Below are 13,877 nucleotides of genomic sequence, written 5' to 3' on the forward strand. Positions count from 1 at the left end.
TGTACCAATGTACCTGCACATGTGATGTGACAATAAAAGTGATTTGATTTGATTTGATATGATGGATTACGCAGTAAAAATAGAAGTGGGCTGAAAGGTCTATTGCGTTCTTACCTATTCAGTTTGTGTATCATGTTTTTGAAAAGTAACTAAGTAACTAATTACTTTTTAAAATAAATAATCAGTAGTGTTGTGATTAAATTTTTGGAGAAGTAATCAGTAACTAATTACTTTTTTCAAGTAACTTGACCAACACTGGTCTTATCTCAGTGTCTCTGCACCCTCCTGGCCTCTGATGGCCCTCAAACTTTGTTGCAGGCTCAGTCTCTATTCTGCCTTTGCTCGCTGGACCTCTGTTTTCTCACTTATTGTCATTGCCGCTGGGATTCCGTTCTGCTGTGATGGGCCGTCGGCGTCTAACCACCAAATACCTCAAATTAAATTCTGTACTTAAATAAATCATGTTCAATTCCTTCTAATGATCTCTCTCTGCACTGAACTGTAAGCAACATTAATGATGATGATACACCTCTCCATACATGGATTAATTTTTCAGCTTCAGTTTATTGATTCTTTGGATCTTTCAGAGCTGCAAAGCACCTTAAGTGTCACGGCAACATAAAGGTAAATCTGGAGTATTTTTATTCAATAGTAAGAAGATTACATGACTAACAATGTTGACCCATCACTCCTTTGAGCGGAACTATCAGACACTTGTGTAGAGCTTGGATGAGGGCAGGGCAGAGCCATTGCTGCGGGTGGGTTCAGGTATGTGCAGTCACTGAGGCAGTTCCGTAATGCTGATTGGTGATGGTACATGGCATCTAAACAACAAAAATGTCAGTTATTAGACACTAAAATAATTTAAAGCTTATAAAGCTTTATTAGTTTAGTCATAGGCCAGGTTTGCAGCAGGGGGACACTCTCAGCTAGTACTTAATGAATGCGAATGACGCTAAATGGGTAAAATAAAGAATTCCACCTGCCTTTGGACAAAACATTTGATTTTAATTTCCAGCCTGGATAAAACCACTCTTCTTCCTTCACTTTTTCTCTCAATTAAGATGATTTTGATCAGAATACACTAGCATGCTATTAATGCTTGCTGACTGGTAACATGGATTTAGGATGGGTCATCTTTATCTTTTTAATTAAATTGGCTACACAGATAAATATTAACTTCATTATTTATTAGGCAGGTGTACAAACTGGTCTGAGGAGGACTCTGCAGATGGACTCACCTGAAATGTGGGATTGTAACTGCCATTAGAGTCCCCTACTCCTAGAGAAATGCCACACAGGCTCAGCTCAACCAAGCACAGCATGGCTGAAAATCCTGAAAATGGACTGTTGAACTGAAAGAGAGAAAAACAGGCTTCTGAAGTTTCCTCACCTTAACTAAAAACTCGAAACTGTTTCTACCACAAGCTGGTGAAACACCTGTTATCTCGGTACCAAAGACCTCTGGAGCTGGTTCACATGCCACATTCACCTGTGCTCTGAATACACTGTGGTGAGAATAAGGCACAACGGGACCACAGATCTGTGTTTTGAGACATTTCATTGAGCACTTCTCACCACAACAACCCTCTCAACCCTGCTTCCCCATGATTTAACACCGCGGGCGTGATCTAAAGATGCCGTGCAGGTGCGTCCGCACAGCACCACAGACCACGCCCCCACCACATACACGTTCTCATTTTATACAACATGAAAGAAAAGCAGCTCACCGATTGAAATACATCTAGGAAGAAGAGGAGTGCGGCAACAAATGAAGCCCCACCAGCGGCGAAATTTAAAGCCACGACGCTTTTAACCTGTACAGACGGGACACATAGGGGACCCTTATGAGCAAGCATTTTGTCGACAGTGGGAAGGAAAAACTCCCTTTTAACAGGAAGAAACCTCCAGCAGAACCAGGCTCAGGGAGGGGCGGGGCCATCTGCTGTGATTGGTTGGGGGGAGAGAAGGAAGACAGGATAAAGACATGCTGTGGAAGAGAGACAGAGGTTAATAACAGATATGATTCAATGCAGAGAGGTCTGTTAATACATAGTGAGAAGAAACACCCAGTGCATCATGGGAATCCCCCGGCAGCCTACGTCTATTGCAGCATAACTGAGGGAGGATGCAGGGTCACCTGGTCCAGCCCTAACTATATGCTTTAGCAAAAAGGAAAGTTTGAAGCCTGATCTTGAAAGTAGAGATAGTGTCTGTCTCCTGAATCCAAACTGGAAGCTGGTTCCACAGAAGAGGGGCCTGAAAACTGAAGGCTCTGCCTCCCATTCTACTTTTAAATACTCTAGGAACAACAAGTAGGCCTGCAGAGCGAGAGCGAAGTGCTCTAATAGGCTGATATGGTCCTACAAGGTCATTAAGATAAGATGATTATTTAAGACCTTGTATGTGAGGAGCAGGATTTTGAATTCTGGATTTAACAGGAAGCCAAAACAGGAGAAATCTGCTCTCTTTCTAGTCCCTGTCAGGACTCTTGCTGCAGCACCCTGAATTTTACTTGATATCGGATCGGAAAGGAAATCAGTGGTATCGCACATCACTAGTAACCATGTTTCTGTAAGGCAGAGTAAATCAATTTGTTGATCAATTATTAAGTCATGTACTAACAGAGACTTGGAGGACAGAGACCTAATATTTAATAATCCACATTTCACTGTTTTACTCTTTGGTTCAGATGTGGATACTGTATTGTTCTTTCTTTGTAATTGTTTATGTTTAAGTTGTTTGTTGCTGGTTTTTAGTTTGTTTTTTGTCTGTTTGGGAGCTGACACAGTCTCTATGGAGATGGGTTTTTGGGGGGGTAGCAGGAGGAGAGAAGCTACAGAGAGGCGTGTAAGACTGCAACTCTACTTCCTGGTCTCAACTCTGGATAGTCATATTTTGGGGGGTTTAATAAATTTGGGCAGATTTCAAAACATGTCACTCCTGGTCTGATTGGGGACCAGGGGTCTCACTCCATGATCACAGGCTAGTTTGACTTTACGAATTGACCATAAAGTCATATTCATCTGACAATCTTAATCACACTCTAAGTTTTTCTCTCATTTCTCTGGATGTGTTTGCTCTCCTTGTCTACAGACATACTCAAGTACCATTTATCTGGTTTGTTTTCCATCACAGGTTAGAGCCTGGTTAGGAAATGTGTTTCTTTCCACTGAAACTTTAGAGTGGGTAGCAGGTCATGTAATCACTGTAACAGTGTAAGAGTTCTGAAGAAACTAATGGATGGATTATCAGACCATCTCAGAAAGATCAAGGAAGAACAGACCAGGTATCTCCAGAAGCTGAAGTACAAAATAATCAGTCACTGGAAAGTGAAATACAGCATTTATGGGACTGAACTGACTTTGTTAACTGAGCTCTGACATTATCGAGTTGTTTGGCTCTAAAAATTCACAATGAGCTATGGCCTCATTTTGTTTTTACTGACTGGATTTCAGTCAAATTACACTAAATGTTAAATTTCTGTTTCCTCGGTTGGAGAAAAATCAGGTCGAGCCTCACTCCAGTGTGTTCCAGCAGGACTACAAATTTGCAGAGACTCACCTGAAGTACAGGTATGGTGATATCACAGAGATGAGTTCCTGATCGTCTCTCTGAAGTCCCATCATATATGTTCATACATCCAGCTATGATGAACTGAAAGAGAGAGCAGTAAGAAGTCTTAGCTGACTCAGTTCAGTTCAATTCAAAGACCCTACAATAATACTCACCAACACTGGTCCCCAGATGTACACCAAGGAATCAGACACCAGACCTTTGGACCGTGTTGCCCTCAGGATCCCAAAGACCATGACAGTCAGAGCAACTATGATCTGAATCACCTGCAGGAAGACATAAAGTCTCAGAGGAAACATTCAGAGCCTTTGGCTCATTCAGCCTTTGTAAGAACAAGTGATGCCAAAGATGACGTACGTGACTAGACACAGCATTTTCAGTGGACAAACGTTTCATCAAGAAGGGACTTCTTCAGTCTCAGCTGACTGCAGGTTTCCAACATTATAAACAGTACATTTCCTCAATGACTGAAACTAGCGCCACTGAATGAGCAATGGGCTGTGAGGTCAGTTCCTTGATCATTAATATGGAAATTGTCACGACTATTGATCAACAACTACTGATCAAAAACCATTTATCAATGGCCATGAGTACCATTCAACTTTCTGCTGAGAGGAAGTTTGAACTAACACACCAAACATTTTCACATGCAGATAAATGGGATAAACTTGTTGGTTATCTTTAAAAGGTAACACGAGTCTGTATTCACATTTAGCTTGTCTTCTGGACATCATCTTTCTGAACTTTAATTTCCAACAGAGATTATTTTCCAAGGTAATCCAAAAGCCTCTGAGGACAGACGTCCTCTGTCATTAAAGTCAGCTCAGAGATCGACAGCAGAGCAGCAGCGTGGTTGTGAATCACATGCCTTCAGCATCCACAGGTTAAAGATCAGTGGTTTAATCATCTCTGTCTGGATTCAATCTCACCCCATCAGGATGTAAAGGTGTCTCACCCCCAGTGCCGGCAGTTGCTTTCTGGTGATGCTGTGGTCCCGGCGTAAAACCACGACCACGGTGCCCGATGCCGCCCCTGCTGATGGAGATTGCTGCATGTCTGAGCTCACGAGAGTCCCAGCTGGTAGCAGATAAACTCTGGGGTGGGTCTGCCCTGACGTCAGCTGTCTGACTCATTCCTATTCGCTCCTTCATGTGAAATGTCTGACTAAGGCTGGTCTTTCTATGTTTATCCCAAAGAAAGGGTTTTTACTCACTTGAGCTTCATTTTTGGTAAACATTTATTTTTATTTTGGCACATCGGCCATGAAAATGATCCAGTACAAGCTGTTTGCCGTTCCTGCAACAGTTTTCTATAGCAGGTTTCTAAACCAAAGTTATATTAGTTTTATATATACACAATACAGTATCGTCAACAGCACCAAAAAGTAAAACAGTGAAATGTGAATTATTAAACATTAGGTCTCTCTCTTCCAAGTTTCTGTTAGTACATGACTTAATAACTGATCAACAAATTGATTTACTCTGCCTTGTGCTGGAAGTGCTGTTCAGATCTTTGCAAATCTAATCTGTACAAAGCAACACTGGATGACTTTGGAAAAGAAAATAATGCTCAGGTTTCTAGCAGATTGCTGCAGACATGTTTTGTTGAGCTCACTGTTTTTTTCTGTTTTACTCAGACTCACTATTTCGTCATATTTCATACATATTTCACATCTGTCAGTGCGCCCCAGGGTGGCTGTGGCTACAACGTAGCTTGCCATCACCAGTGTGTGAATGTGTGTGTGAATGGGTGGATGACTGGATATGTAAAGCGCTTTGGGGTCCTTAGGGACTAGTAAAGCGCTATATAAATACAGGCCATTTACCATTTTACCATACGTTCATACATATCATACATACTTCAGCTCTTGTAGGCTTGTTTCTTTTACACATAAAATCGTAGAATGTGTCACCGAGCAGATGTTGTTCTGATCAGGTCTTTAAATGTCATCAGCTTCTTTTAGATGCATCAAGTCCCAGAGCAAACTGGAAATGAGAGAAAAATCAGGACTGATGCCAAACAGGATGCTGCTCTGGGCAAACTTTCGGTCTGATTCAATTATCGATAATGACGTTTGGGTCAATGTTGTTCTGCATCCTGTTTACGCCCTAGCCTAGAGGAAACCAGACTGCTACAGTTCTCACTGTGCTGTTGTTTTACAAGACAATCTTCAAATTCTATCTTAGAGTTGAATTTGTTGGCAATATCACTGCTCTCTTCCTTCAAAAACATGCAGATCTCAACTCGCAGATCAAAGACCTGGACAGCACCTTACCACGTGACAGCCATCGGGACTTGCTGTGATACAGAGCGGCCATGTGGTCGCATAGTGCCGGAAAAATCTGGGCTTTCTCTGGTCGTGTGATGATGTACTTGACTGTGACAATGAAATCAGTCATTACGTCCCTCAGCTCAGGCCCCAGCTGTTTAGATGCCAGTGCTTTGCGGTGTATCATACAGTGCATCCACTGCACATTGGAGGAGACCTCGTTTCCCAGCCATAAGCTCCCCACACCGTCCTCAGTGATTTTAAACAGTTTCTCTGCAGTGGCTCTGCCAGGAACTTGTTTGCAGAAAAGCAATTCCTCCCTCATCTCATCTCCATCAATTAATCTGACATGTTATCAGTAAGCAGTCTTTCTTACTGTCAGTGGCTTCATCCATCTGCATAGACAAGCGGCTGTCACGCACCTTATCATTAAGCGGATCCTCTATGTCCTTTGACATATCATACATGCGCCTGCCAATGGTATTATTGGACAGACGAATGGCCTGTAGTTTGCTGGCTGCTGTGTCATCAATCATAGTTGAAACCATATCCATAGCACAGGGAAGTATTCATCCCTCTGCAATTGTGTGCAGCTTTTTACTCTGTGACACTCGGTAGGCAACTTTATACCAGCTGAGCAGAGCATTTGCCGGTGTTCTGACAAAACGTTGTACCTTAGTGTAAATTTATAGTCATGTCTATGAATGAGAATATACTGCCTTACGTGGTTTATGCCTCCATCGTACATATCTAAAGGTAGGAGGCTCTGATGCCAAATCACACTATCAAAACGTGCTTCCAGCACACAGTCATCTAATGTTAACACAGAATACAAGGAGAAACGGAGAGGAAAAGATAGCTGTTTTTATTAGAAGTTGTTACATGTTTCCTCACATTTTTTGCATTTGTATTCTCAGTTGCTCTCCTTGTATTTTGCACATTCAAAATGTGCCCATCTTTGGCAAAAATCACACGGCACCTGGAAAGGAAAAATAAATAGCTCATATTCTTTTTGGTAAATACCTAGTGACGTATTTGGTAAATACTATTATATAACATTTTAAACATGATTTAAACATGATGGGCGATTGTGGCTCAAGAGTTGGGAGTTCGTCTTGTAATCGGAAGGTTGCCGGTTCGAGCCCCGGCTTGGACAGTCTCGGTCGTTGTGTCCTTGGGCAAGACACTTCACCCGTTGCCTACTGGTGGTGGTCAGAGGGCCCGGTGGCGCCAGTGTCCGGCAGCCTCGCCTCTGTCAGTGCGCCCCAGGGTGGCTGTGGCTACAATGTAGCTGCCATCACCAGTGTGTGAATGGGTGGATGACTGGATATGTAAAGCGCTTTGGGGTCCTTAGGGACTAGAAAAGCGCTATATAAATACAGGCCATTTACCATGATTAGCAAGTAATAAGACTTATGTTTTTGTTTTTAATATTTCAGTCATGCTGTGGTCTGCATCAGCATCTAACATACAGCAAACAATGCAGTAGACCTCAGCATTCCCTAAAACACATTCATGGCCATTTGCTGTTATTCAAACATCATTTCTCGAATAATAAAAAAAAAATAGTAGCACATTTTTTCCGAAAATACTTCATGGCAAATTAGTCTCCTGAATCTTTTTAATTAGAATTTAAGAAAGGTCTTATCAGAAAGTTTTTACAAAATACTATTTGTACTGTGCTGTTTGAAAAACACTATTTAAATTGTCTGTGAAGGTTCTCAGTCATCCAGGTCATCGTAGTCTAAGGAGCTTGCAAAGAAAAGCGTCTGGACTTCTTTAAGTTACTTGAAGACGTTTCACCTCTCATCCGAGAAGCTTCTTCAGTTCTAAGGTCAAATGGTGGAGAGTCCCAGATATAAACCTAGTGGGAGTTTCCCCCCACAGAGGGACAAAAGGACCCCCTGATGATCCTCTAATCGCCTGAGCCAAGGTGTGAAACTGGGTGTGGGTCCCAATCAGCCAGAGTTTCGGGTGTGTTCATTGTGAAACCTGGCCCCACCTTATCATGCGAATTCCTGAGGTCAGATGGCCCAGGATGTGAGTGGGCGTTAAGGCGTCTGGGAAGGGATCTCAAAACTGGATTATAGATGGCAGAGAGTTGGTGTCGTAAACCCCCGCCTCTGTTCAAAGATGGTCGCTCACAGTGGACATAGATGGCTTCTTTCACTCCTCTTTCAAACCATCTGTCCTCTCTGTCCAAAATGTGAACATTGGCATCCTCGAAAGAGTGTCCTTTATCCTTAAGATGCAGATGGACTGCTGAGTCTTGTCCTGTGGAGGTGGCTCTTCTGTGTTGTGCCTATTTAAATTGGAATTACACACTCTAACGTGATAGGGACGTTACTGGACTTACCTCGATGTTCAACTAGGGTGCAAGCTATCTGCATTCGCTCCAGCACAACTACTTCCGTAGTGGTTAACACCTCACTGACCTCTCCAAAAGCAAGGTAGTTTTCTGCAAACGGTGAGATTTATCATAATTATAATGTAAAATCTTAATTATAGTTAACAATAAATGGACTCATTTGAATAATAAACTCCGCAACTGCTGGAATCCTGTTGCTTGTTGTGTTGCAGTCTGTAACTGCCACTCCATGGTGTCTTCATGCCCTCTCATCCTCAGAAAATTCCTAGTTGAAAAAGCAATTTATAATGAAACAAGAAATGTTTTATCTAAGAATAATACCTCAGTATCATACATACCTCCAGTTGTGCAGAAGTTTCCTGTCATAAAAACCTTCCTTCCCCATTGGGTCTATGAGCAGTATTTTCTTCGCAGAAATGTTGACAATTTAAAAAAATAAATAAATTAGAAATTAAAAATAAAAAAAAGAAATTGCCACTGAAAACCTATTTAAGAATAACATTCATCAAGAAGCTGCTTCACAACAAATTATGCTAATTAATAACACATACCACAAGAATCCAGTGTGTACCAAAGTTCACAGGGCACAGCCACATGCTGGGAACTTCATCTGTGGGATTGGACGTGTAGAATAATTTCGATGTACTTAGGTACCATGCATCTCAGGGTGTTTTCAAATACAGTCTTTTTTAAAGGAACTGAACTCTGTCCCCAGAAACAGAAACTAGTCCACATTTTGGACTAAACGTCCAACTTCCCTTGCTGATGCCTCTAAACTGCCCAGTAAACAAGGAGCAGCAGGTGTGCAGCGTTCTGTGTAAGCATACAAAAATGTTATAGAACATACAGTAAATACCTTTTTTTTTATATTTCAAAATAAGTGGGCTAAGGACATTTCTTACTTGCCTTTTGTCTCTCAATGAGACGGTGCAGGTATGCATCAATTACCTGTTTTGAAAAATCTGAGTTTATACACCAACAGCAACGATTTCTGAAGTAACTGTCACGGACCCGGCTGTGGAGGACTCAGGAGTCCGTGAGCAGTGGTTATTATTATTATTGTTGTTGTTATTATTATTATTATTATTACGACTATTATTTGGGGTCTGTGTCGTCTACTGTTCTGTCCATGTTTGTATGTAGAGTGTGAGTGTCTGCTTCTCTCTCTCTCTCCCGTCCTTGGGGCTGTTGACGGAAGCACGCATCGTGGGAGAGGCGTGTCCGGGCGACTGTCGTCATCGGGAGTCCCTCTTTGCTGTTGCAGCTGATTACCTGACCAGCTGGTGGTAATCATCCCTCCCGGCTAGGAAGAGGTATTTAACCTGGACTAGCGGCGACAGTCGACGTGGGATTATTACTCTTGACCGGTATAGTCGGTGCTAGGCGTTTGGTCTGGGGAGTCGACTAGCGTGTGTGGCTAATTGTGGTTTTTCCTTCTTCTTCCAGGAAAGTCGAGCGAAGAAGCGAGTTAGGGAGCACACAAACTAAGGGGGCTACAGCACGGGACGCACTGGGAGCAAGGGATGAGCACCATTGGCAAATTACATCTGAGTTAATTGTTGGACTGACCTGTCTATTCACTGTAAATAAAGTGCACTGTGGCATTGCAGAGTCCTGTGTTTTGGGTCCTACTTTCCTCATCCCCACGGTCTGCCAGCCAGACGGTGACAGTAACTGCTTGAGTGCTGTACACAAAGGAAGGAATATAATAGCTGATAAAGGTTCTTTCTGCATATATTGGAACTGGGTTCTATGATGTCAGAGATGTCACAATATCTGTGTTGTGGTTGATAAGAATCAGAATCAGAATCAGAATCAGAATGGGGTTTATTGCCAGATGTTGAGGTTTACAACATTAGGAAATTGCTGCGGTGCTTCAGTGCAAACAATAAGAATTAAAGTGCTATGTAGAAAGAAAGATATGTGCATGAGATATACATGAGATATATACATGAGTGCAGGTGGTGATCAGTGTCAAACATGAAATGATGCAGTGACACAGCGTAGGGTCATGTGTTAGTGGTGGGGACAGTCATGTGGTTATTGTTCATGTGTCCAACAGCAGAGGGGAAGAAACTGTTCTTATGGCGAGAGGTTCTGGTGCGAATGGACCGGAGCCTCCTGCCTGAGGGGAGCAGGTCAAACAGACTGTGTCCAGGGTGAGAAGGGTCAGCTGAGATCCGGGCTGCACGCCGCAGTGTCCTGGAGGTGTACAGGTCCTGCAGAGATGGGAGTTTGCAGCCAATCACCTTCTCAGCAGAGCGCACAACACGCTGCAGTCTCTGTTTGTCCCTGATAGTGGCTCCAGCGTACCACACGGTGATGGAGGAGGTGAGGATGGACTCGATGATTGCGGTGTAGAACTGCATCATCGTCCGTGTTGGCAGGTTGAATTTCTTCAGCTGCCTCAGGAAGTACATCCTCTGCTGGGCTTTCTTGATGATGGAGGTGATGGTGGGCTCCCACTTCAGGTCCTGGGTGATGGTGGTACCCAGGAAGCGGAATGAGTCCACAGAGGTGATGGGGGTGTCAGTCAGGATGATGGGGGGGAGTGGGGCTGTGTGCTTCCTGAAGTCCACAATAATCTCCACTGTCTTCTGGGCATTCAGCACCAGGTTGTTGTGGCTGCACCAGGTCACCAGACGTTCAACCTCCCTCCTGTAGGCAGACTCGTCCCCGTCCGAGATGAGCCCAATGACGGTGGTGTCATCTGCGAAGACTCTTTCCTATTGAAGTGTAAGGGAGAAATCTTATTGGAGTTTTGCTATCTAAAGGGAAGGGAAGTTCTTGTTCAAGCGTTTCTGGTCCTGGCACTGAATTTAACTCTTGGTGGGAGGCACAACTCTTGTCAGCCATTTTTGGTGCATAATGAATAATAGAGGGTCTGATATCCTCTGGCCTTTGCTGGCACTGAGGGTTAGCAGTAGGATGGCAGGGGGGCATCTTCAGGTTTGTGCTCCTGTTCACTGGCTGACTGTGAGTTGGGCATTTGTCATTGTCACTGACATTTACAGGGTGGCTTCTTCTGTACGGCTTAATATGGTCAATACTGTACTGATTTTTAAAGTAGCTCCCTCAGTGTTTTTGAATCTAACACATTTACCAGAGATGTCCTGAATGTGTACGGACCTGAAAAATCTGGATCAAGTCTTCCTCCCTTCCTTCCACGTTTCCTCGTGTTCAGGAGAAGAACTTCAGCGCCACCATTGTACACAAGGTTTCTGTACTTCTTCTGGACTCGTCTGCCATAGGCTTCCTTTTGTAATTCTTGAGACTTTGCTATATTTTCCTCTACAGTTTTTTTTTAAACTTTGTCTTGTGCGTTTCTCTTGCAGAAGATACAAAGTCACTCTAACTTGACTCCTTAGGGAGAGTGATGGAGGACAGCTGAAATGTTCACATTTTAATTAACAATTAAAGGCAAATAATGCATGTGGAACATGAACTGACAAAACTAACAATAATAACTAATGTTTAAAACGAATTATACTATTATAAAGCTTTGAGCACAAAACGCCACAAAGATAGTCCTATCATTTTTTTGATTATTAACACTTTTTTTTATACTCACTTTTTACTCTTGATACACTTTCACAGGTGAACACATTATACTGAAAGGTCTCCTTGCCATTGTCGAGATGAAATATTATTTTACATTCATAATCTATGTTACTATTCATAATCCTTATTATTACTGTTGCATCATTTATGATTTATCATTATTGTCATTTCATTGACACATTTATTGAAACTGGTGAGGTTATATTAAAGTCTGTATTTCAGGTGTTCGCATAAGCACATAATAATCTTTCATTGCAGGTGCAACTGTAATCATGTTATACACATATTGCATAATTAAAGGGTTGAAGCTCGGTCAAGTTAATTAATGGTTTGACGCTACGGGCAGCGCGATGTCTGGCCGATCAGTGGAACAAAGTTCAGCTATTGAAAGGTTGCCTACATGTTTACAGTATAATTTGCTACATGTTGCCTGTGTGCATTCAGCAGCCTGCTGCACTGGAGTTTGCCTGTTAACAGATGACGTTGAGTGAGGTCATGCACTGAGGTCAACGGCACAGACACATAGCCTGTCTGGGTAAACTGATTGCAAATGTTGTGCAAGTCTAGAAAAGTGTAATAACAGGATGCATCTGGGAGGCGGTGGAGGAACTGAGAAAGGAACTGTTCTGTTTTAGTGACGCGAGTTACTGGTCATCATAAGTATAAATATTACACCCACCTATTGTCAGGCGGGAGATGGAGCCTGATGTTTTGCAGAGCCCATCTTCACCACATATATGTGTTTTAATAAAATCATTTGTGTTGACCCACTATGGACTTTCAGTCGTATGCTTCTTCCTCAAAAATTCAAACCATGACACCATTTATAACTTTACATAAAGATATAAATACAAAGTAATTAGTCACTTACTTTATCTGTAAAATGTGTCTTGCATTTAGAAATTAAGCAGAAAATATTAAATCTGCAGCCAGTATCGATATGCATGCTTTCTAATTAAGATTACATTTAATTTATGCATAATCATAGTAGTTGTACAAACAGAATTCTTTAAACACTTACCGGGACTTCAACAGCAACTTCATAAGGATACGTAGCTTCTCTTCCATACATTAAACAGAATGTAGTGTATTTGGTTGTGGTGTGGACCTTAGACCTCAAAGAAAAAAGTGTAGCATTGTCAATAGGAAAATTGTACTTAGTAGTCAGTATAATCTTTTTAATGATATAAGTTTGCATATGGTAGAATGCTGCATGTAATCATTTGTGTGTAGAAGTATATAGTTGGTGGCATATTGAAAGAATGTCTCATCCTAGGAGGTCTGTAACATTCTAGGGTGTTCACCCCCACATCCTAGGAGCATGAGAGAGGTTGTACCTTGTCTTATTGTTTTACAGTAGGATTAACGTAGTTATGTCAGTTTTAGTTTAAGTGCTTTTTTACATATAGATGAACTGTTGGATTTTCCAGACCAGCAGGGTAAGGGAAGTCGTTTATGGGGCCACACTCTGACCCCACACACACTTCCACATTCCAATGTAAGGAACAAACGCTCACTGAAGTATAAATAAAGACCGGGGCAGTTTCTCAGCGCGAGTCTCAGTCTGGAGGCTGCCCTTGCTAGCAAGAAGTTCTGTGTGTTTCTCTTCTCTGAGTCTTTACTGAAGAAGTGTTTTAGAATATATTTCTTGACATTATTTGGTTCTTCGAGCCGGAGCAGAAAATATCAGAACTGTTATCTGTGACTCTGTTCCAGGATCCTGCACTGATTCCTGACGCCGTGGGGAGCCAGCACCGAAGCCTGTGCACAGCCCTCTTGGACGAGGAGAGAGCCCCAGGACGTTAAATTCGGGTCTGGGCCGGTGTTTTTAATCTGGTCCACGGCGGTGGGATTCAGTCCGATGATCTGAATCACCAGTGAGACGTCGGAGAGTGGGAAACACTATTTTGGTATATAAAACGGCCGCAAAGGTTTAAAGAAACGTGATAAATTAGGTTGGGTTCGCCGAAAGGAGCTGAATTAGACTTAAGCTTTAGAGGGAGCTGAAATTACTTCATGACAAATTAAAATACGTTTAGGCAAATGAAAACACGTTGAGACAAAAAATTAAAAAAGGTTGGGTTCGCCAAAAGGAGCTGAATC

General features: G+C 42.4%; 1 protein-coding gene across 1 annotated transcript; it reads right to left on the reverse strand.

Moving 5' to 3' along the window:
- Positions 1–558: 558 nt before the first annotated feature.
- Positions 559–6,381, reverse strand: LOC102299094. Its single transcript, XM_014337963.2, has 8 exons — positions 6,222–6,381; positions 5,852–5,953; positions 4,532–4,632; positions 3,732–3,842; positions 3,565–3,657; positions 1,731–1,817; positions 1,242–1,355; positions 559–824 (listed from the first exon to the last, which is right to left on the reverse strand). Exons 1-8 carry the CDS (start codon positions 6,379–6,381, stop codon positions 765–767), a joined length of 828 nt encoding a protein of 275 aa, XP_014193449.1. The 3' UTR covers positions 559–764.
- Between the last annotated feature and the right edge of the window lie 7,496 nt (positions 6,382–13,877).

The sequence above is a fragment of the Haplochromis burtoni genome, unplaced genomic scaffold (genome assembly GCF_018398535.1).
Source record: "Haplochromis burtoni strain Fernald_Lab_line unplaced genomic scaffold, NCSU_Asbu1 Contig_190, whole genome shotgun sequence".
Lineage (NCBI taxonomy): Eukaryota > Metazoa > Chordata > Actinopteri > Cichliformes > Cichlidae > Haplochromis > Haplochromis burtoni.

Coding starts and splice junctions, on each gene's coding strand:
- LOC102299094 (XM_014337963.2), bottom strand. CDS start 6,381: ATGATTGATGACACAGCAGCCAGCAAACTACAGGCCATTCGTCTGTCC. Junction 5,954..6,221: donor GATGGATGAAGCCACTGACA/GTAAGAAAGACT, acceptor TCATTGTCACAG/TCAAGTACATCATCACACGA. Junction 4,633..5,851: donor GTCCCGATGGCTGTCACGTG/GTAAGGTGCTGT, acceptor TCGTGAGCTCAG/ACATGCAGCAATCTCCATCA.